Genomic DNA, 22,740 nt, shown 5'->3' with positions numbered 1-22,740 from the left:
TTGCGCGGACTGTCTCACGCGTGCGTCGCTCCCTGCAGAGTTTGAGGAGGGCGCAACAATGCCCTCACGCGAACAGGGCGCAGCGTGGTGAAGAACAAAGGGGCCAGCCGCTGTCGTGCCGCCGGAAATCGCCGGCTGTGTCTGAAGGAAACGAGCAGGAAGTGAAGAAAGCGTCGGAAACAGTCGGAAGTGCGCGTGGGAGTAGCAGCGGACGCCCGTCCCGCTGCTGGGGACAGCCCAGTTCCTGCTTCGACGGGCCGCGGCGAACTCGCCCAGTCGTGACTGAAAGTCTGCAAAAGGGACGACCCGGGGGAGGGGTCACCACCGCCTGCTGTCTATTGAGAACGGAATAAAAAAAAAGGGTTTTTGACGTTCCAGTCTCCTGTACCTAGGACGTTGTTATAACGAACGCGCTTACTGGGTTTCTCGTTATAACGAAATCACTTCATCCGAACTCTCGCTTTGTTCAAACGGTTTCATTGTCTTCTCTGCAGTGAATTGAACCAGTAATATCCGCTTTTAGCGAAGTATCGTTTATAACGAAGCCTGTTTTCAGTACCGAGGACTTCGTTATAACGAACCCCTTAATACCACGACATCGCTTTATTAAAGAGCTAGCTTTATTCGAAAAGGTTCATGGTCCCCACTGCGTGCATTGAAAGCAAATCGCCTTCGCTTTTAACGAAGTATCGCTTATAATGAAGCCGGTTTTATGTACCGAGGACTTCGTTATAACGAACCCCCGTTATAACAAAATCGCTTTCTTAAAAAGCTGGCTTTATTCGAAGCAGTTCATGGTCCCCACTGCGTGCATTGAAAGCAAGTCATCTCCGCTTTAAACGAGGTGACGCTTATAACCAAGTCAGCTTCCTGCCTCTATGAGTTCGTTTTAGCAAGGGTTTACTGCGTATTGTACGTCAGAAAATACGTTGCAGGTATACGTGTGCACGCGCTGGGACAGATCAGCTGTCAAGGCTAGAGGCACAAATTAAGCGACCCTTTGTTTGGCGACGCCAGCTATAAAAGCATTCTTTCGTCACTCGAGGTCTCTGAGCTGGATGTCAGCCTTCAGCGGCTGTCTAGGCGGTGTGAATTATAAACCGGCGAACCTCAGTTGACGGCACGCCCCGCTAACAGCGGACGCTATACGAGGCGAGGAAAATATACGAGCGCTACTTGTTTTGACGAGCGGGAGCCAATTAGAACAAATTAACCTTTGTCAGTTGCTGCCGCCATAAACCCTACCCATTCTTTTGTAGCGCGACAGTGATTCACTCCCTCGCCCGTGCCGTCACTGCTTTGCATGTGACAGCGGGGAAGAACAGACCTACGTGTATTGTAAATTAAACTACTATAGGTCCGTCGGTTTGATCAGCAGTATATAGGATACCGGTACTGAACGGCTGGTCAGTTTCGTTTCCGATGGACGCTTTCGCGGCTGTTTTCGCGGCTGTAAGAGTGAGTCGTGCATAGAAAGTCGAGCCTGTAGTGCGACTCGGCCGAATGCTTCCAATCGCATCCTGCCGACCGATACTCTAGATGACAGCCCCTTATGGACACTCGCGGCGTCGTACACACGGCGCGCGATAAACAAAGTGCACAGTGGCGTACCAGTCGCGACCGAACAAGAACGGAAAGTGCCGATCGTGACCGGCTTGTGACACAAGGGGAACAGCAGCTGTTTGTAGCACAAATAGGTAGTGACCGGCAAAGCGTGTGTAGGTATTTATACCGCGTGCATGCCGGGTCCCTTTCTACCTCACGCGGTTGCTCCCCGCTGGGGGTGGTTTCTTGTTTCGCCGAGACAGCAGCGGCGTGTCCGGATGCTTTCTCCGAAGCCACCGGCTGCGTGCGGAGGAAGCCGGAAGCGGAGACTGGCCAAGATTGCTTCTGCTGCGAAAGGCTCGCGACCCGCAGCTTTCTGGCGGAGGTGAAAGTCCCTGGTCGTGTATCGTGCGCTACCGTCACCCAGATGACGAGGCCGTATACGCACCACTACGCTCCGCGCAACTTATCTTTGTTCAGCAATCTTTGTTCAGCGAAACTGAATGATATGTTCGCAAATTAACGTGTGGCGTGCGCAGGTTGAGAGTTTACGAGAAAAACCGGCGAGAAGAGCAAGCCATCGGGCATTCTGACCTCAGTGGTGTTGACCGCGCGCGTGCTCCTCCGTTGAGCGCGTGCGCGCAATGACACTTATCTCGTTTTATGAGAGGCCATCGATTTTCGATTAGCATGGTGCTTCCACGTCGAAAAAGGTGGAGAGAATAAGAGAAAGGAACATATATAAGGGACAAGACTTCGGACGAGGTCGCGGCGCCTCAGTCCGGTGTCAACGTTTCGGCAAGAAAAGTTGCCTTCGTCAGGGCTTGACGAAGGGTAAAGTGTAAGGGCTCTCTGATAAGGCGCAACGGTTCACTGCACCGCCCATAGGCATGCATGTGCCGTGTGACAGGAGCTTCCCTTCAGATACTGGTGGGGTGAGATTTACGGTTCCAGAGGGTTGATTTGAACGAACAAGAGAACAGTTTAAACTGAAAACTTATTGCTAATATGAGGAATACGTCCCTTTAGCGGGCGTTCGGTATCTCCAGGAGGTGAAAATCAATCGGTATGCACCCCCCCCCCTCCACACACACACACACACCCTAAAGTTTTAAATTTCCTCCATGTTTCCCGAACAAACTGTTGCCGACACGGCTTTAGAACTTCTGGAAGGCAAAACGTGGTACCAGTCCGAACATCTAACAAAATATGACAACTACAATATCCAAGCATTTCGGTGCTGTTCACCGTCAACAAGTATGTGTACGTACTTCAAAGAAACTAGTTCCGAGCAACAAACTTTTTGTTAGTTGCTCGGGACCTATAATTTGCGAGTCGGCTGAAAAAGAATATTCTCTTCGGCGCAACATTCACTATTATGTTGGGTACAAGAACAAAGAATAACAATTTCCAGATACTGATTGATTGATTGATTGATTGATTGATTGATTGATTGATTGGACCAAAACAAAAACGATCCGACAAGAATCAGGGAAGTACAGGAGCACTTCTCAAAAATCACCAACAGCAGCTTCCTATATTGATGACGATGAAACGACGAAGTGCTGGAGATTGGGAAATCTGATGTTTGTATACACACGCGCCGAACCGCTAACGGATAGCAGCTGTAGCGTAGATACGAGGCCTTTAAATGAGGCAACGCAATAAAACAACAGCGCTCACAGGGCGGCGTTGCATGCAAAAAAGAGTGATGCAAACATCCGGCGAGAATGCGCGTTCTATTCCTGTGTTTTCAGACGTGTTTATTCCTTCTTGCCACACATCCGGCAGTGTCCTGGGCTGTTGCAATATATAGGACGATTCAAAACAAACAAACAAACACGCAGTATCGCAAGTGTCCACTCCATTGAAACAAAGGAAGACTTGCCTCCCGTACCTGAAAGCTGGGAAACAAAAGTTACTCACTTTCCTACCACCCTTGCGTATTTATTTTTGCTTTTTTTTTACTTGCAACGCACCGTTTGTTTCTCCATCGCTTGCAATATAGCTGGCGATATCTGATGACCCGCACTACAGAGTGCTTTGTCCGTTTCGACAACACGGCCAATTGCCGTCGACATTTGTTGACCTTTTGCGTTCCATTGTTTCCCAAGTGTCGTTTGTATACACTAACGCGATAAAGACAACCTAGATGAAAACGAAACCAACTCAATGAGCCTTTAGGTGCGAAACATTGTGGTGCGTGTACGTATGGTTCAAAGAGGGAGGGAGGGAAGGTGTTTTAATCAATTCGCAGTTCTTGCACACCCAGAGAATTCAATGTAGGTCCATCAGTACTGAAGTTGCTACGTCCAGTGAATCCAACCGTGGCAGTCCAATGGCGACAGATCACTCAATATCAACCGTGTGGCTTGCACCGAGTGTTGCTCGTAAAGGAAAGGAGAAAATGCGGGAAGGGGACTTATCGCCATCAATGTTTCAGGAATTTTAGATAACCGTGAGTCATGTGCGTAACATGGTGGTACTGCTGTATATTTGGCTCCACTAACTATAGAACGCATTCGTGGGGAGGTTAACTGACATTACGGGGGAATAGTTCACGCATCTCCACGAAGTGACTCATGATGAGTGGATGAAGCACTGGGGATCGTTCTTACCGTAAATCACTCGTGGCATTGCCCACTCGCGCGTGTAAATGAGTGACAACGCGTTTGTACAGCATATACAATTCCAATACAATACAATTATATTCAATCCAATCCAACCCAACCCAACCCAATCCAATCCAATCCAATCCAATCCAATCCAATCCAATCCAACCCAATCCAAATCCAATCCATCTCAATCCAATCCAATCCGATGCTCCTCGCGCATGCGCAGCACACTGTGTACACGGACGCCAAGGCACGGACAAAGCGAGGTCCTAAGGTGCTTCGCACCTAAAACCGAATTCGCTCAAATGGGGCTTCGTTGTACACATGTAGGAGTCGTGAAGTGTACGCCTCTTTTACGGCCTCGCTCCACTGTTGCGCCGCGCCACAAACTGAGGCGACATCGGCGCCCGCAAACTGCGACGCAGTTGAAATCGAACCCAATCATCGGTGCTAATTGCCCCGGGTACTAAACGGATTCTTCGGTCGGCGAGGCGTGGCGCTTTAAAGCGAACTCGTGGGGCCCTCGAGGCGAGTGAGTCACGTCACGTGACCGCCTCACACGAGCCAAGCCGCGGAGGCGAAACCCGGGGGAAGCAGGTCGCAGTGAGGCGTCCTTCGCCGCACCTCAGCAACCCAGCCAAAGACAAGGTCGTCGTCAACGTCGTATGTACAGTACGTGCGGGCTGCCGACGAGAGCGCATCGATCCGCGCTCGGTAATGAGTTTCTCTCGCGTGCAGGGGCGACTGTCGGAGCAGGGCTGTAGCTTCTTTTCTGCCACGCTACGTTTTGAGAGTATAAAAATACAGAATAGATGCCACTAGGCGAAACTTTTATTTCCATGTGTCTACTTTAAAATTGAAACCACGAGAAAAACAGGGGGGGGGGGGGGGGGGATGGGCATGATAATTTCGCGCTTCGTTCAGCGGGATCGAAATCTAAATTAGGTCTAGATTAGAAACATAGAAAGTCTAGATTAGGCAGTGTATACGACCACGTACAGGTACCGCCAAGAGTAATCTGAACACGGTCTCGTAAATTTCCAGGAATTTCTTCTTGCGGAAACTGCTTCGCTGCATTGATGAGCGTTTAAAGGAGTTTTACTTAATAGAAAGAGCTTGCTGTAAATCGGTAACGCCTGTGATAAAGCCAGTAAGACAAATATTTTTGTGATATTCACAAATCCTTGTTCAAATCACTTATGACGGCACCTGTACGTTACGGCAACTGGCGCGAAACTAACTGCAGTTTGTACTGTAAAGTTAAAATTGGCGTAGCGATAAAAGACCCCTGTAAGATAAAATAGCACTACTAGTTTGAGCTGGTGGTCGCTTCGCTCACGCGTACCAGCTAGCCCAAAGCAGTACTCTGCAGCCAAGCGGTCGGCATCTTGTGATCTCAATTAGTGACTAACCTTCCACCCCACGATCGAGCTCTGGCCCATCACAATTTCCGTTTAAATATACCAAAATTTGAGAAAGCTTCACGGTTCTCCTTTGAGTTGTACGTGTGGTGCTCCCGGGGTGGATGCCATGTTTCCTCGGAGAATTGAAACAAGTGCAGCCCCTGTGTAAGGAAGGTTTGCCCTGAGGCAGTCCTCCCTTCGTCACGACTACTGGCCCATGATACCTCCAGCTGTCAGCGTTTCTTTACAAAGGCGCGGGATAAGGACGTCATTGCTGGAGACAACGGTATTCCATAAGTTAACAATAAAATGAGGCCACGAAGCGGAACATGCAATTTCTTCTAGCGCTGCAGGGCTGAACAGAACAAAAAAAATGAGGAAGTCTCACCGCGTCAGACACGGCCGTCGCAGCATGCAATCAATAAATGGTGACATCTCGTCCGCGCCAGCTTAAATTCGAACGGACTCAGCAACTTCACGGCGGTGGTTATCGTCGCCTTGGTTGCCCGCGGTCTTATAGTTTCCGGGCGCGATTCGCAAGCATTGGCGCAGTCCGAAGCCGCCACACGTGCTTCCTCCGTGAATCAGAGGAAGCAACGCCCTCCTCCCTTGAAACGAAATCGAGGAGCTGCTGAGCTGCCTCCTGTCGTCGTGCTCTCCGCTTTGTTCGTGTCGAACATTGCACGGAATTAATGCCCCGCGTTTCGGTTTGCGGGGTAAGAATACTGATATGGTAGTACAAGGGCGTCCACCTGGAAGGATTTGTTAGGTAAGTATCTCCCACTAGGGTCCTTTTTAAACCACATTATCATTCCATCGCTTTACTTCCTTAAAACCCCCTCAGGGGTATTTCACGAAGGATGGGTTAACAAGCGAGAATTATTTTTATTGCAACGAGTTTTCATTGCTCGTGGCAATTGCAGTTGCGATAGCACTTACACCACCCTTCCCATTCGCCGCTCCGCATACGTACCGGAATACCAAACATATTAATGTTGTTAATTCATGGTAGTCATTGCAGTGATTTAAAATTTACAAAAACAGCATATTCAGACTGCTTCATCGCAATACTGACACAAACTGGACGTTCAATTTTTTGTGTTTTTTCTCTCTTCTTTAATTGATTTTCGTTCTTCCTCTTTCTTCTGCCATGCTATCTATGGGGCCTTTTCTTTCCTCCCTTGCCCCGCTGAACTTCCGGGAAACATCTCGGCTTTCTCTTCTAATAAAAAGCTCTCTCTTTCTCTCTCTCTATTTCTCTCTCTCTCTTTCTCTCTCTTTCTCTCTCTCTCTCTCTCTCTCTCTCTCTCTCATGTTAGCTAGAAAGCATACCCATAGTCAGTTTCGTTTTCTTTTCTTTTTTTACTTGCCTCGTTACGTGAGAACTAGGCAGAAAAACAAGCTGAAGTGTTGTTTTAACAATATAGGCGCCGCATTCATACGCAGCATTCGGGCGCAGCCTGTTTTCTGAAGCTTATACAGCACTAAAACCCCGTGGTTTTGCGTCTTTCCCTCTTTCGTCGCATAACCTGTCAACGGGTTGTTCTTACCGATTCCTCTGAAAACGAATTTAGCGCCGACTTTTCACCACCGAAAGTGATGTATGCCAGTGGATAAAAGCGAGAATATGCGCCTTCTATCGCTCGTATGCACGCATATGTCGCGGCGTCTCTGTCGTTATCACCACCATTGGGGACTTCCTCGATTACCAGTCCCGGACTGCAAGCGGATGTGTCGAGACGCAACGCGAAGGCTTAAGTTTCCCATGTATATATGACAGCACGACCTGTGGTATACCATAGAGCAATGGTTCTGAAATAAGGGTCTGCGGACCCCAGGGGATCCGCGAGGGAAATTTTAGCGGTCCGGCAGGGCACGGAACGAAAGAGTCCAGCAGGGTACGGAACGCTTTTTCGCGATTTGATGTGTGACATTCCTGGAACGACAGGCTTGAAGAGGTGCATACCCCGAGGGCAGTGCGTATGCAATGCTGCTGCGAACAGCTCAAGGGAGGTGGGCAGGTCAGAGAGGCCGACAAGCTATCGCGCAGCAGAAAAGAAGGAAAGAGCCTGCATGCGGGCTCTTTGCAGGCCACGTGTGGTGCGCATTGTGATCGATTACGTCATAAGCGGCGGGTATTCACGACATCCAGGGCAGAGCCCGTCAGAAAGGGGCCACGAAGAATTGGATCAAAAAGTAGAGACCTCACGACGGCAACAAAGCGACGACGACGCCACAACGAGAATAACAGGGGAGAGAGAAAAGAAAGAAAAGTGGTGCAAGATTTGCGGGCAACCTGCAGCTCTGAATAGGCGCTATGCAGTTGGCCAGCTCGCGCTATATGCCGCATAGAAGCCGCCGTTGAAAATAAGCGCGACTCCTCTGCCGGCGCTCTCCTCTCCCCCTCGTCTTCGCGCACATATCGAGGCCACGTCGGCGGCGACGGTGTTCAACTCGGAGGATGGCCGGCCCGCGGCAGGAATGTGGTCCGATTCCGCGCAGCGCACTCACCTCCCAGGTCACAATACTTTCTCCTCCTCCTCCTCCCGTGATACCTCTGCCCCACGGCTGCTTGATCGGCCGTCAAATCATTCCTACTCTTATCCGTGTCATGACCCCAACCAAGCGGAAACGGGCGAAGCCTTCGCGATCAGTCTAGTCACGTCGACGCTACCCTCGGGCTTGTGTGTCGGTGGTAGTGGCGAGGACTTCAGCAGTGCGGGAGCCGCTTTTTTACATCGTCTGGCTGATGACGTCGCGCTCACGAGCGCACTCACGCTCCTCAGCACGGTGGCCCAGCAAACGACGCCTTCGAGCGCTCAGTGAGATGCACGAGGGAGGAAGTGCGGCAGCTCGAAGGCGCCTAATTGAGTAACTCGGATCAAAAGGCGTCGCCGACAGGTAGGAAACCGGGACGCGGGAAGAAGTCATCAGGCCTTCGCGACCCGGGCGGTGTCGATTCAGAGAAGGAGGCAGCATCGCTCATTGCGCGCCTGTGGCTGACGAGGGCAGCCAACCGACCTGTGGTATCATAGCAGTCAGATCGTTCACTGAAAAGGCGGCGCATCACAGAGAGAGGGAGAGACAGAAGGAGAAATAAAATACGAGAGAACAAGAATTGTATAATAGGGGAGCGTGCGCCGGTTTCCATCAACTGCGCGTGTATATACACGCCCGCGACGAGCACATTCCGTGGATGCGCCCGAAACGGGGACTAGGAACCCCGCCATCGCGACCACGCGCATACGCCGGCTCCTAAGAAGAAATCAAGGTCGCCCTAATCTGTGTCTCCGCAGGGGAAATCACTCCGGTTACACGGTCCTCTACTTGCGCCAAGTCTCCGCTTCCCGCCCGACTGTTGGCGGAGCGCCGGTTACTGAACCTTGTAATCCTCGCCTTTTCAAACTTCCTCTCTATAGTTTGGACGCGACAGCAGTTATAGTGCTAACCAACATCCATCCCCAGCATACCGTGTGTACGTATACGTAAAGAGCTGCCGAAAGTGGTAAAAGCTCCTCCTCCTCACTCGGCATCCGTCTCTCGCATCACCTAGACAGCCCCAAATGACCACAGATTGGTTCGACGGAGGACTACTACTAGGCGACCCCCCAGAAGCTTTACAAAAAGGTCCTCAGCTCACTATGGCGCCCTTATAGCGTATTGCCCCAGTTTTCTATATATAAAGACGTGACTTTCAGTCGAACAACCACGTGTTCCTAATTTAGTACTTGCATTTAGCTAATTGAGTGAAGCGCAGTGAGTACACTTTTAACGTGGTATTTCCCACAAAAATACGCAACAAGCCAGGTTATAGAGCGCGGCCAGATTTTTTGGTTGCTTGCCTATATCAGAGTCGAAGTACTCTGCCTATATGCACTGACTTAACCTTATCTGCACACTTCCGGGAGATTGGGTTATATACATCACTTCAAGATCTCAGACCCTATCGAATTCCCCCCTTTTTTTTGCATGCGTAAAATTTCTGCTCTTGTATCCCATTTGTCTGGCGCACTAAAAAACTACGATAGGGTATACTTGTTGCGAGAAGGACACAAGATAAGGACACAAGACAAGAAAGGACACGAGACACAAGGCTCCCTTGACCCCGTTCTCTGGCTATCTTTAGGGGCTCAACCCGGCTGTTGTTGTCGTGGGAGAACATCGACATCTGGCGCATTACGCGTACATCATTCGTTATATACCAGCGGAAATCACGCGAAGCGAGGTCATTGTATACAAATCGATATCTACAGTGGAACTCCGTGGCTAAGGCGTTGCGCTAGAGAGCAAGAGTCGGTCGATTCCCCGTTGCCGCGGCTGCCATTTTTTTTTTAACAGCAGAGCTGTTAGAGCTTTTAGTTCCGCCGTCCAGCGTTAATTACCAGAAAAAATGCCAAAAAAATACCGAGCGCACGTGAGCGTACGCCTCTTGAGGAGCGTCCGGCGTCGTCCAGGTTTCCACCACGTGAGCAGCTAAAACAATATAAAGAAAAATACTGAGCGCACGTGAGTGTGTGCCTCGCGAGGAGCGCCCGGCCAGCTGGACCTTTAACCCAGCGTTCGTGGCGTGGTCTCCCGCGTGCTGTTCTCCCCGCCAGTTCACGTGCGCTCGCACCAGAAGTGGCGAGTACAGACGCCGAGTTCGCGAAGCCAGTTTCAGCGGGTTCTAGCGCGTGCTAAACGTGGTCCACTTTTGGAGAGATGTGAAAGCCTGCGGACAGAAGCTATCCGGGCCTGCCAGTCATGTTGAACAAAAGTTCGGAAATCCATGTGAGCTGCGACAGCCGGATCTCCGAAAAATGGAGAGGGGCGGCCAGCTCTGCTGTTTCTCCAGCCTTGCACCGATAGTGCAAGATGCGCCATTTTTTTTATAAAGGCGGAGCGCAAAAACGCCCACAAGATTTAGATAGCACGAAGTTCACTGCTGTCGCTCCAGAGCGGACAGAGCTCGGGCCATCAGCCAGGAAAAACGCGGCAAAATGATAGATGATTTATTCCAGCAATCGTTTGCCGATGATGATTATAGTCACGTTCTCTTATGGTTGCCGATGATGATGACGTATCATCTCCCTCCCTTTCACCCCTCTTCCCGTGATAGCTAAAGCGCTCAGTGGAGAAGCCCAAGCGTTCAGAGGGGCGCCGGGGTCGGGTCGACACTCGCAATGTTGGCAGGCTTAGCTGCTTCGTTAGCTGCTTAGACTTGTATTTGGCCAACGTAGCTTTGAAAAGTTTTTCCCTGTGCCTGAAAACAGCAAATACGGATGTATAGGAGACAGAAAAACGCGAATACTTTTCTTACGCCCTTTTACTTTTTTGCTTGATTTCGGACACGAGGTTGGCACTGTCGCGGCGTGGTTAGTGCGGTAGTGCAAATCACTGGTAGTGTACGTCAGCGACCTGAAAGTTGAACACAACGACTGTGCCAAGTAATATCAAGTACATTGTACGTCAACCTGCTCGGGTACCAGTTGACGACGGATATCAAAGTGCAATGTTAGGCCTAACGTCGGGCCGGAGCATACCCGCGTTCGCAGCGAATGGAAGGAGAATTGCGGGTCGGTATTTTGACATCTCAACCAATGGTATTTTTGATACCACCTTAGTCACGCCGACGACGCCCACGACGCTAGATTTTCGCAGAACGGGCCATGTAAGTACCTGTAATGTATACCTGTTGCGTTATGGTGACGCTTCTGAGGGCGCTGGCGAGGACACGAAATTGTGTTGTCGTGGGTTAGCAACCAAAGAATCGCAGGCACGCGTCCAGGTGCACGTACACAGTAGCTGTTTTCGGCATTTTCGCTCTGTATACGTCAGAGAATTCCACGGGCGATGAGCAGCTGTTCCGAAGCGAAGGTTCCGCAAACATCCGCCAGCAGCTTGCACCTGCAGAGCTTCGTGGCTATGCATACAGTCGTCACAGGCTCTCCTATAGTTATACGTGCCCGCGCAGGCGCGCGGCCCACTTCTGATGTGAAACCTTTTTAGGTATAGGAGCTGTCCAAATTCTCACCGCGTCACCTCCAATACATACACACCTATATATTTACATCTCGAAATATAATATTCACGGTGGCGTTAACGTATTTAAGCACTAACTAACCGTACGACTCTAAGGGCGATCCTGGCTTGCCATATTTGCTTAGTGCAACAATTACGCAAATATAATTCGCTGAAATAGCAGCACTATCATCACACAGACGGAATGTTTGCAGGGATTTATGAACGCAATAAAAAAAGAACCGGTGCGAAGCCTGTCGACTGCGCCGGCCTTTGGTTTGACATCAACCTTTGCTTACGTTGGTACACTGTATAGGGCCCGTATAAAAGCACGTAAGAGAAAGAAATTGAGAGGTGGACACTGCGCATTTCTTAGCACGTGAATTTTTAAATACTGCAATTTGGCGGAAGCAAATAAGGTATACCTCATCAAAAAATATTGTTATGACGGTATCTCTATAACAGGGAATATTTATACTCAAGGAATACATTATGTAAAACTCACATCTTAAATAACTCATCAGCTGAATATCGATGTATAGACACTGAAAGTCATATATAGTCGCTGCAGGGCCTAAAGAACCCAGGTTCAACACGTAAGCAAATCTGAAGCAAGAATGTATAAAAAGAAGTATGCGCTATCTTCCAAGTAAGTTCCCTTAAATAATAAAAAAGACTGCTTCATTTGAGTAGAAAAAATGTTCCTGTGCAGAAAAAAAATGTAAAGAAGGAAATAGAGCACCTGCATCGGGAAGTTTTATCTCATGAACGGACATCTGGGGGAAAACCATCTCAACACTTTATCTTCGGCGGTGATACAAAAGCGACCGAACCACGGCGCAAATCACAGGTCGGTATTTTGTGTGCGAGGCAATGACCGATTTTTTAACCTTAGCTCATCGCCGCAAAGGTGCCGCCGTAGCCTTTGCCATGACTCACGCCTATAGCCAGGACTGTATCACGGTTTTCATCCCAAAAAGGTATCGGTGGAGTCTCAACGCGTCCTGTGTTTGCAGTGAACGATGACGAATAGCCGGCCGCGACCGACGTTGTTGTTTGTCGGTGAACGAACGATTGTGGAGCCGAGCCCGACGATAAGGCACGTATTCGACGACGCGGAATAACTCGCACGGGATATGGAGATTTATCACCGTAAAGTTCCGCAAAAGCGGACACATCCGTTACGTTTCACAGCGGTAAGAAAGAGGCAGCGGAAATTACTCGCCAATAACACCAGACGTGTGAGATAACTGTGGAATACGATTGACGAAGTGCCTGCAGTTCACCAATCATACTCAATTTAGTGCAACAGTTAGCCGTGCATAAATGGGGAAATACCTGAATGAAAATAAGCAAGCAAACAAAAATTAAAGTTTAAACTGAGCCGGCGCGCCGAAACATTTGACCTGAAGCGCACCGTATAGTGGTGGTGGGCTATACACGTTAATTCAGATACTCGGAAGTATTCGACGTGCACCGCAATCTCCTAGAGACGGAGGTCCTTTCTATTTCATCTCAATCAGAAATGTAAACCTTTGTGGCCGAAAATCTAACCCAGGACCTCGTGTTGTGTATCTAGCAGCGCAACGCCTTGGTCATAAATAAATAAATAAATAAATAAATAAATAAATGAATAAATAAATAAATAAATAAATAAATAAATAAATAAATAAATAAATAAATAAATAAATAAATAAATAAATAAATAAATAAATAAATAAAAACAACAAAGCAGTGAAACGGCGTGTTCATGCAGCACCTCGTCGTAAACCCACCGTGCAGGCGCCGCGCACTAAATCGCGGCACTTGCATTTTAGTTCAACGTAAATAAAGCGTGTTTCTGTTATTGCGAATTTAATAATAGCTGAACCTCGTTATAACGAATACTGACATAGCGAATAATCGAGCGAACTAAATACAACTTTGGTTGGTCACGCTTTATTTCAATGACACGTATTCTTTTATAACGACACTGAAAACGTGATAGCCGCGCGCCATACCGAATATAACGAAGAAATATTTGACCAGGAGTGTCAGAAGCTACTTGGAAAAAAAAAAAAGAAAACCCGTCGTCCGAAATTGCAGAAGTATAAAGGCCCTTTTGTTCGTGGACACTGTGGAAAACTTCACACTGCTCAGTGCTGTGAGTAGCCACCAGACGAAGACCACGACGCAGGACTGTTTTGTCAAGCGAACTTTGTTCTTTTGTAATTTCACGTACTCATGTTCCGGTTCATTGAGCTTGAAATGCAACAAGGAGAAAAGGTAAGGGTTACCTTGTTTGTAGTGGATTCGAAGCCCCCAAAAATGCAAAGTTTGTATCGAGTATTTTTCTGTGAGCCAGATTTTCGATTTGTTAGAGCCGATTTTTACCTCTACTGTTACAACGAATATCGGATATAACGAACTAATTTGCTGTCCCGATACCACTTCGTTTTCACGAGGTTCGACTGTACATCGAAGCAGCTCAGAAAGAAACGTCTATTGCTTCGTTTCCGCAAGATAGGTAAAATCACTACGGAAGCCCGGATTTTCCCCGTCTTTCCGAGTTCGTGCTAGCCGGGAGCCTACCTCATACGTGCAAGTTATGCGTGATTACGAACGTATTGACATTTTCACATCTCCGCCGAGAATCGAGTTCTTAAGATGAAAGTGTCGTGCAGCGTGGCTCCATTCAGCGCAAGGCCGATGATTCGAATCCCAACCCACTACGAGACACCCGATATAGCCCACGTGTTACCTAGCTTGGTGGGTAAAACCACGTAAGTTGGCGCGTTGGTATACCTCGTTCATCACGGTGAGTAGCCGGCGAGTCTCACGCATATCGTGGCAGAATCGCCCACGCGTCGGAATCGGTAATGGGGAGCGGTCAGTAAGAGCCGTCGCTTCTTTTCCTTGTACGAAGAGCATGACGCGGGTAGATAATTAAATGCCGCTCACGCCGTCGGGAAAGAACGGCCGAGAAACGCGCGCTTCTTGACGACGCGCACCCTTGAGAAGTCTCGAGCCAGCAGAACTTGGGATGTAAGCGTATACACGTGTTTCTCGCTGGTTTCGTTTCTTCCCGAATATTGCCAACTATGTACGAGAGCTGGCGTTTTGTTGCTGTTGTAATTATTATTTTTATTATTATCATCATCATCGACTGCACTGTTGACAGGCAGACAGATTTTAATGTTTTCCAAATAATTTGAAGACACGTTTCCTCGGTTTTTTTTTAAAGAAAGATGGCTGGAAAATCTTTTTTTTTTTGTTAACCTTAATGGTTGTCGCGACCTGGGCTTGCAAAACTACCGCTGTTGTAGCTGTAAAAGTGAGAAAAGAAACACGGCCAAGATTCGGGGATGCGTTGTTCGCCAGGCAACAATAAAATTAAACTAACACGCCCAGTCTGTCACGTACAGAAATTACTTTTGAACAATGAATTCTTCAGTACACCTGCCAGAGCTCGCACCAATGTGTCGTGATGAAGTTTACTAAGGTCAAAACACTTTTTTTTTCCCTTTGAGTTGCACGAACTGTTTACGGTACATGTCTGACGCAGTTTATCGTGTCTGGTTTACCGAAGAGACGACGGCCTAGCCATAAATTATACGACCGAACTCCGTCTATCCGATCTGGCTGATTCATACACAGACCACTAGATGGAACTCCGAAAACTCTGAAAAGGGCACAGAACGCGGATCACAGCACGTCGTGGACATCATGCAACTCGCATGTGTCGGTCAAGAGATTTTAGTACGAGTTTCCTGCGCTGTTCATTGGTAACCAACGTTAAACACGTGCTCGGATTTCGTACAGCTAAAAAAAAAAAAAAAAACGCGCAGAAAAAGACTCTTGCCTGCTTGCAATGTCGTGTCTCCCTTTTCTTGTGTGCATTTATGGTTATTCGAACCTCTGACAGCTCACGTAAGGGTTCTTTTCACAGAAGGTAACACTCTGTTCCAGCAGAATCTAGTGAAAGTTACGAGCTTGCGTCACAGTTACACTTAATGTCATCTTGTTGGCTTTGTCATCATAAAGAACATGAAAACTCTGCGAGTCGTACTTCCAGAGCACTCTACCCCCTTTTGGAGCCCGTCTGATGCCCGACATCACTCTGCCTTTTCAAGTCCTAACGCATGCTAGACGAAAGCAGACGCTTTTATCCAAAAACGAAACTGAACCGGTTGCCGGCCGAGCGCAGACGACGCTAAAGAAATTTGTGATTCCCTGCCTATCGCATTCTCTCAATTGCATATTTGCAGTTGTCGAGATTTGGCTTTTTTAAATGCACGACAGAAACGTTAGCGGCATGTTTTTCTTTACCGGTAAAATTCGCGCACCGCTGAAAGGTATTAATGGCTTGAACTGCTATTGACAGATGTCTTCGAAGTTCATATCGTGGAACAACACTGTTACAGCGGCTCTTTTTTATGTCAAATACAAATCCAGCGACAGCTCTTCGCATATTTTAAAGTTGTTTGTTTTCAGCTTTACAAGCGCAAAAGCATGAGGTCATGCACGATACTCACTTTTTGAAGTGCTTCTCGTATTCCTTGATCTCCTTGCGCGAGAACTCGATGTACGGGTTGAATCCCGTGCTCACTTTCAAGTCCGTGATCTCGCCTTTTTCGATCGCTTCCCGGCGAGCAAACTTTTCGGAAAGCTCATCCGCCATGACTTGTGTGTTTGCTTCCTCGCTGACACCACGACACCCACAAACTTCCCACGACAGCAGCCGACGTCAGTCGTCTGCTCGCAAAAAAACAAACCCGCGAAGTAGCCGCCCGAAGTTGTCGTCTGCTAATCGTCTGCTCACGCACGCGCACGGCCGCCGAGAAAGCGTGTGGCGAAGCGCTGCCGCGGGGTCCGAAGATGCGCACTGCACTGGCGGTCGGCCGTACGCAGCAAGCGCTTTTCTCCTTCCTCGCTCGTTCAGCTCTTCCTCTCTCTCTTCTCTCTCAAGGAGAGCGGAGGAGAGCGGCGCCCGTAGATGAAGCTCTCGGCGGCTACTACGACGCTACGACGTCAGACCGCTCGATGATGTCTCGATCTCCTCCTCCCTAGCCGCTACTCTCCCCGGGGGGCAGACCTCCCGCTAGTTTTTTAAACATGCCTCCCTCGTAGTATTCGCTCCTCATGCGGATCGCGTCAAACAGCGCGCAACCGCATATCTACGTCAGTTCCGCTTCCTCGTTTCCACGCCTTCTTTCTCTCGCCCAAGCAAGCGCACTGAAGCGCGAACGCGATATGAAGACTGCAGCTGTGGCAGTTGCGCTGGGCAACGAGCGGTCTGGAGACCGCGGCTTATTCTAGCATAGCGACAGTATTTGACCAACAACCTCCTAAACGTATTCTTTTAGGTGGTTTTTATATGTCTGGTTAGGGTACACATTCAATCAGTCCCCATCGGTAGAGATTTCGATCAAGGTCACTATTCATTTCCTTCTTATAAAAAAAAAAAGAAGAAGAAGAAAAAGAAAGTGCGAGGACATAAAAAACTGCGCACCTTTTTTTTAGTAATGGCTGCAGCGATTGACAATACAAAATTGCATACATAAAAAATACAGAAATGACATTACCGAGTACTCACTAATTTGCGTGGAACCAACACACACACACACACAGAGAAAAATGTGTGCAAATTTTTCATGTGATATGTTTTGCCACGCACAAGTCAAGCGACGTAACTAAACTGGGGCTACAAAAATTCGGGCAGAACCGATGTCAGACAACTGGTCACCTCATGCAATTAACAGTCTTCCAGTTGTACGACAGATTTGTATCAAGCAAAATTAACTTCGAATCTCCTCCCCTCCCCCCTCCCTCCAGTACTTCCAGCACCCTTCTCGGTTTGAAGGTCGGAAAACAGGTGAGAAACCAAGGTGAGAAACCAAAATACAATTAGTCTCCGATGGTTCTGTTTACACGCAAAGCAGTTTGGTAATTACTCGCAGAGTTGATTTATTCATACAGAAATATTTGTAACCAGTAATAATTAATGCCAGCGGAGGTCATTTGTTGGAGGTAATTTTTTACTTTTCTACATAGAGCTCTTCAACCTTAACTTGAAAACACTTGTAATTTGCTTAGAATTTACCTTGAATTCACTGGAACATTTATTTGAACAATTCGTGCAGGATTTGTTGGAATATCTTGGAACCGCACATTTCCTGGTATGTGTGTTGCCACCTGCCCGGTTTTTGACGGCCCGACCGGTTTTTTAGACAGCGTACCGGTTGCCGGTCCGTACTTAAAGGAGCCATGAAAACAAAATACAAGTTGGGTTTATTAGGAAGACTGCTTAGTCCCGATAACAATGATACCAATATCATCGCAATCTTCGAACAAATAACGGAGATATTAAAGAAAACGTGTGAAGCAGTCGCGACCCCCTAGCCAATTTCCCTTGGCAACTTTTCTATGACGTCACGGAACCTTGTTTGTGCGATTGGCGGCCTCCTAACTGCCCTGTCGCTCGACACATGACTGGACGTCTGTAATGGGGCCTCTAGTTCCATTTGACCGCATCACTTGAATGCTAACGTGCAGTTAACGCACTGAAAATTATTTTATTGTTGGCCCGTATGACGTCATTCTTGCTCATAACACGTCCCTGTGGCGCAAAATTTGAAAGTTTTTAAATACTTCTTGCTTTTTTTTCGTTAAAAAAACATCTTTTGTGGCTCTAATGGAACTGAGTGAGATACTGAATCCTAGTTCTTTCAAATTAAACGAAGTTGTATTTTCTCTTCGTGGCTCCTTTAAAACCGGCCGTCAATTGCCGGTTTTTGGCCATCGTGCCGTGATTATTTATTTTTTTGGCATTTTATAAGCGTGAATTCAGCAACTACGGCGATAGGTGTCGGCAAGCTGCGCAAAGACACGCGAGCAGCGAAAATATGTGGGCGAGCGAGGGCGAGATGCAAGAAAGAGCTTTTAATGGACGAAATATGTGCGGTTATTTTTCAGTGCAGCACATTCAGAGCAATAACCAAAATTTCAGTAACGGTCAGTACAAACGTAATGTTGATTCCTCTCTAGGAATACGCTACAATGCATATGGCATTGCATGTCATAAAACATGGATTTTTTTGCACAACACAAATTCAACATTCTGATGATGATGACGATTTCTATTGGTTTCCCCTTTGTATCGGGGTGATGACATGTCATTTTACCAAAAAGGACTAATATACCTATGGTTTACACTCTTGGTTCAATACTAGCGCTCCTTAGGGCAGGCACAAAAAGCTTATTAGGCACAAAATACTTTTTTTTTCTGTTACAGGTGGTAACTGTCTTAGGCAATATTCCCCTCTCTGCTTTTCGGCCACCAGCATTCTAATCTTCTTTTCGTCCCCTCGACAGCCTTGAAGTTAACTTCCTCTGTGATACCCTTAAATCCTAGCGCTTCTGGAACCCGAATATTTCCCTCGTGTAGATTTGGATGGATACCCTCACATTCTAACACTATTTGCCGCATAGTTTCTGTTTCTTTTCCGCAGACCACGCATACCCCATCATTTTGTGAATACTTCCCCACAAAGCTCTTAGTTCGCAGGCAACCTGCTCTAGCCTCAAAAAGCAAAGCACTTCCCTGGGTATTATCGTAGAAATTTTCCGTTCTGATGTTCAATTTCTCAGCCCTGTACATCTCTAACGACGTTTTAGCTTCCATTTTTTCCCCTCCATTTATTCGTTTCAATCTGCCTTGCCTCTTTTTTGGTTACCATGGCTGTTTTGGATTCTCCACTGTTCTTTCCGCATTTCGTCGTTAGCCTTCTAGTCTTTCTTAACCACTGCGTGTCCACGCTTTTCAAGTATAGGTACCTAAAAACCTTAGCTGCCCCCCTTCGTTGATCCATTGCTCTCAACCTCATCTCAAAACATATTTTACTCTGTGCTTCTCGAACTTCAAACGACGCCCAGCCCATATCTCTTGGTACTGCTTCGTTAGTTGTTTTTCCATGCGCGCCTAAGGCCAAACGTCCTACCGTTCTCTGGTTTACTTCAAGGCCTGCTAGAACTTCTGATTTTAAGCAGAGTACAGCATTCGCAAACGTGAGACCCGGAACCATTACTCCTTTCCACATTCCTCTTACTACTTCATATTTGTTATACCCCCACAGCGCTCTATGCTTCATTATAGCTGCATTTCGCTTTCCCTTAACCTTAAGTTGCTCCTCGTGAGTTCTTAAGTAGTTATCCCCTTCGTTTATTCACTCTCCTAAATATTTATATTCCTTCACTCTGGGTAATTCGCCTTGCTGGATAGGCACTACGTCAGTGGTAGCATCATTGAAAACCATTATCCCTGATTTTTCTGCACTAAAATTTAATCCGTGGTCGGTGGCTCTCTGACTGCTAATATTTATTAGCCGTTGCATATCGGTTTGGTTATCAGCTAAAAGAACAATGTCGTCTGCGTATAACATTCCTTGAATATGCTGTTGAACCACTTCACCTTGTAGCATATGGGTTAGGCTAAACCCTACTTGACTTTCTTATAGTTTCTTTTCTAACCCTGCCATGTAAAGCATAAACAGTATTGGGCTCATAGGGTCTCCGTTTCAGTCCCCGATGGATGTTGACCTGCTGGGCGCATTTCTGTCCTTCCCATGTAAGGTGCACTCTATTGTCTTTATAGATTGCCATAAGGAACTGTATTAACTCGTCATCTAATCCCTGAAGTTTCAGCATCCTCCACAGCCGTTCTCTGTTTACGTTGTCATATGCTCCTTTAATGTCCAAGAACGTGATCCATAATGGTCTATTCTGTGCTTTCGCAATTCCAATGCATTGCGTTATCACGAAAAAATTGTCATCCAGTGTCTTGTCTAAATCTATTCTGCAGTTCCCCAAGTATTTCATTTTCTTCCATCCATGCTTGAATTTCTGATTTTATCGCATGCATTACGAATCTATACACCACTGACGTTACTGTGAGTGGTCTGTATGAATCAATACTGGCTTTGTGTCCTCTGCCTTTATATATTAAATTCATCCTACTTTCTAACCAGTCGTCTGGTATTTGTTTGGTTTCTATCACCTTATCTATTGCCCTCATAAACGATTCCTTACTTTTAGGTCCAAATAGGTTTATCAGTTGCATTGGTATTCCGTCCGGGCCCACTGCTGTCAGGGGGGAAACCTTTTGCTCTGCTTTTTTCCAATCAATGTTGCTCAAACTTATTTCCCTTTCCGAAGTTTTCTGCGGCGCTGATGTTATCGGTGCAGGCTTCCCTATCACTATTGCCCTAAACTTCTCACTAATCACTCGATGAATGTGCGCCAACACGTGCTCTCCTTCTAAATGTTTCCCTTCCTCATCAATCAGGAATTTTTGATGGATATCGTTTTTTGAGCTTAGTAATTTTACATGGTTCCAACACTTCTTGGGTGCGCTTTTGTCCTTCTTCCGTATTTCTGCTATCCATTGTTCGCTATTCTGCTTGATCTTTGCTTGCACCATTTTCTGCACTTCTAGTTTTTTCCCACGGTACATATCCCACTTCTCTTTCAGTACCTCCGGTTCCATACCAGTTCTTTTTGCTTCTCTATGTTCTCTCGACGCCTTTCTTCGCTGGTAAATAGCCTGTTTTATTTCCTTATTCCACCAGCTTCTCGGCTTTCTCTTCCCTTTCCATCGGTTTCGTTGCTTTGCTTCATTCATCTTAGCCTTTATGAACGCAATCATTTCGTCGTAATCCCAATTTTTGCCTGGGTATTTATTGATTTCTTCTTCCAATCTATCAGCGATGATCCTGAACTGCTCATTGTTCAAATTAGTTCCTCCTATTGTACCTACATCTACATTTGTCCGGTTGCGCCTCCAAAGTGCAAGCTAAGCCGCTTGTGGTCGCTTCCATTTTCATCTATCCTCATTTCCCGCAACCTTTCGTATACTGTCTCAGATACTAAACTGTATTCTATGCTGGACTGTCTGTTACCGTTTTCCCACGTTATTTGTCCGTCACACTTGCTTTCCGTGTTTACCATAACAAGCCGGTTTTCCTGACATAGATCTATCACTAGATAACCGTTGTGGTCTGTGTATCCATCCAAACCTTCTATATGGGCATTCATATCCCCACTAAGATTATTTCTCCCGAATCTTTGAACCCGTTTATATCTCTTCTAAAACAGTTTACCATTTCCTCATTTTCCTCCCTAGCACTACTTCCGGTCCACAGATATACAACTCCTTACCATGTATTTTTACCCTCAATGGTGCCTCTAACCCATAGATGCTCTTTACAGCTTTCATGCACTCTCTGCCAGTCGCTCCCTTGTTTAATGAGCATGCCAACGCCTCCCCCTTTCTTCATTCCTGTGGTCCTGTTGCAACCTTCCCAAACATAATTGCCTATGACCGGTGGGGCTTCTACGTCTCGGAGGTGAGTCTCGGCTAAAGCGTGAACGTCTATTCCTTCTTGTTCAAGTTGCTTTAGAATTTCCACCCACTAATCAGGCTTTCTGCCTCACTGCATATTTATATAGCTGATTAAATATTTATTGTATTTGGTTTTCCCTTTCCGTTTACGGGGTCTATTTTTGTCTTTTACAAAATTGTTCGCTCCATTGTTTCCACTTAAATCGCTTCTGTCAACGTTCTCAGTTACGTCTGTAGGTTCTCCATTTAGCTCTAGGCCTGGCTGCCTCCCAGCGTTGAGTGTGCATGTGTCCCCTGCTTCCCCTATGTCTCCTACCCAGTGAACGCAAGCACGTCTTGTAGAAGTCTCAAACTTATCTTGGGTAGCTGTCCAAGACATCTTAATCTGCACATTAGGACAACTACCACACTTCTATACGACATCTTGGCAAGACCTCCAAGATGTCTACGCAACACCTGATCAAGATTTTTATAGACATTGCCAAGACGGGAGATAGCCATCCTGTAGCTCGGCTAACGCGACGCTATGCCTGAGCTACAAGATGTCTTGCAAGATATTCTTGATGATATCTGAGACTGCTAAAAATTCCAACAAGACGTTTACAGGACGAATACTAAACACCTCATAACTATCTGGATTGAAAGCAACAAAACGTTTATTCTCCGTTTTGACGACGTTCTCAAAAATTTTGAATAGCAATCTACGAGACGACTTCTAAGCATGCCAGATAGAGACATAATGTCTTGTGAATATGTTATTGTGAAGATGAAGATGATCTTGTGAAGATGAAAGTTTTAT

At 47.0% G+C, this 22,740-nt stretch overlaps 1 protein-coding gene across 1 annotated transcript in view; it reads right to left on the bottom strand.

Annotated features, from left to right (window-relative positions):
- Swip-1 (EF-hand domain-containing protein D2 homolog Swip-1) overlaps positions 1-16,462 on the bottom strand; it is a 56,266-nt gene extending 39,804 nt beyond the window's left edge. Inside the window, exon 1 of the mRNA XM_077677281.1 lies at positions 16,078-16,462. Within this exon, the coding sequence (XP_077533407.1) occupies positions 16,078-16,223 (146 nt within the window). The 5' untranslated portion in view covers positions 16,224-16,462. The remainder of the gene's footprint in view (positions 1-16,077) is intronic.
- Positions 16,463-22,740: the final 6,278 nt, after the last annotated feature.

Source organism: Haemaphysalis longicornis, unplaced genomic scaffold (genome assembly GCF_048455015.1).
Source record: "Haemaphysalis longicornis isolate Haplotype H1 unplaced genomic scaffold, Haemaphysalis longicornis Haplotype H1 scaffold_7, whole genome shotgun sequence".
Taxonomy (NCBI): Eukaryota; Metazoa; Arthropoda; class Arachnida; order Ixodida; family Ixodidae; genus Haemaphysalis; species Haemaphysalis longicornis.
The sequence above is the reverse complement of the archived record's forward strand: the minus strand, read 5'-3'. Positions and strand labels throughout refer to the sequence as shown.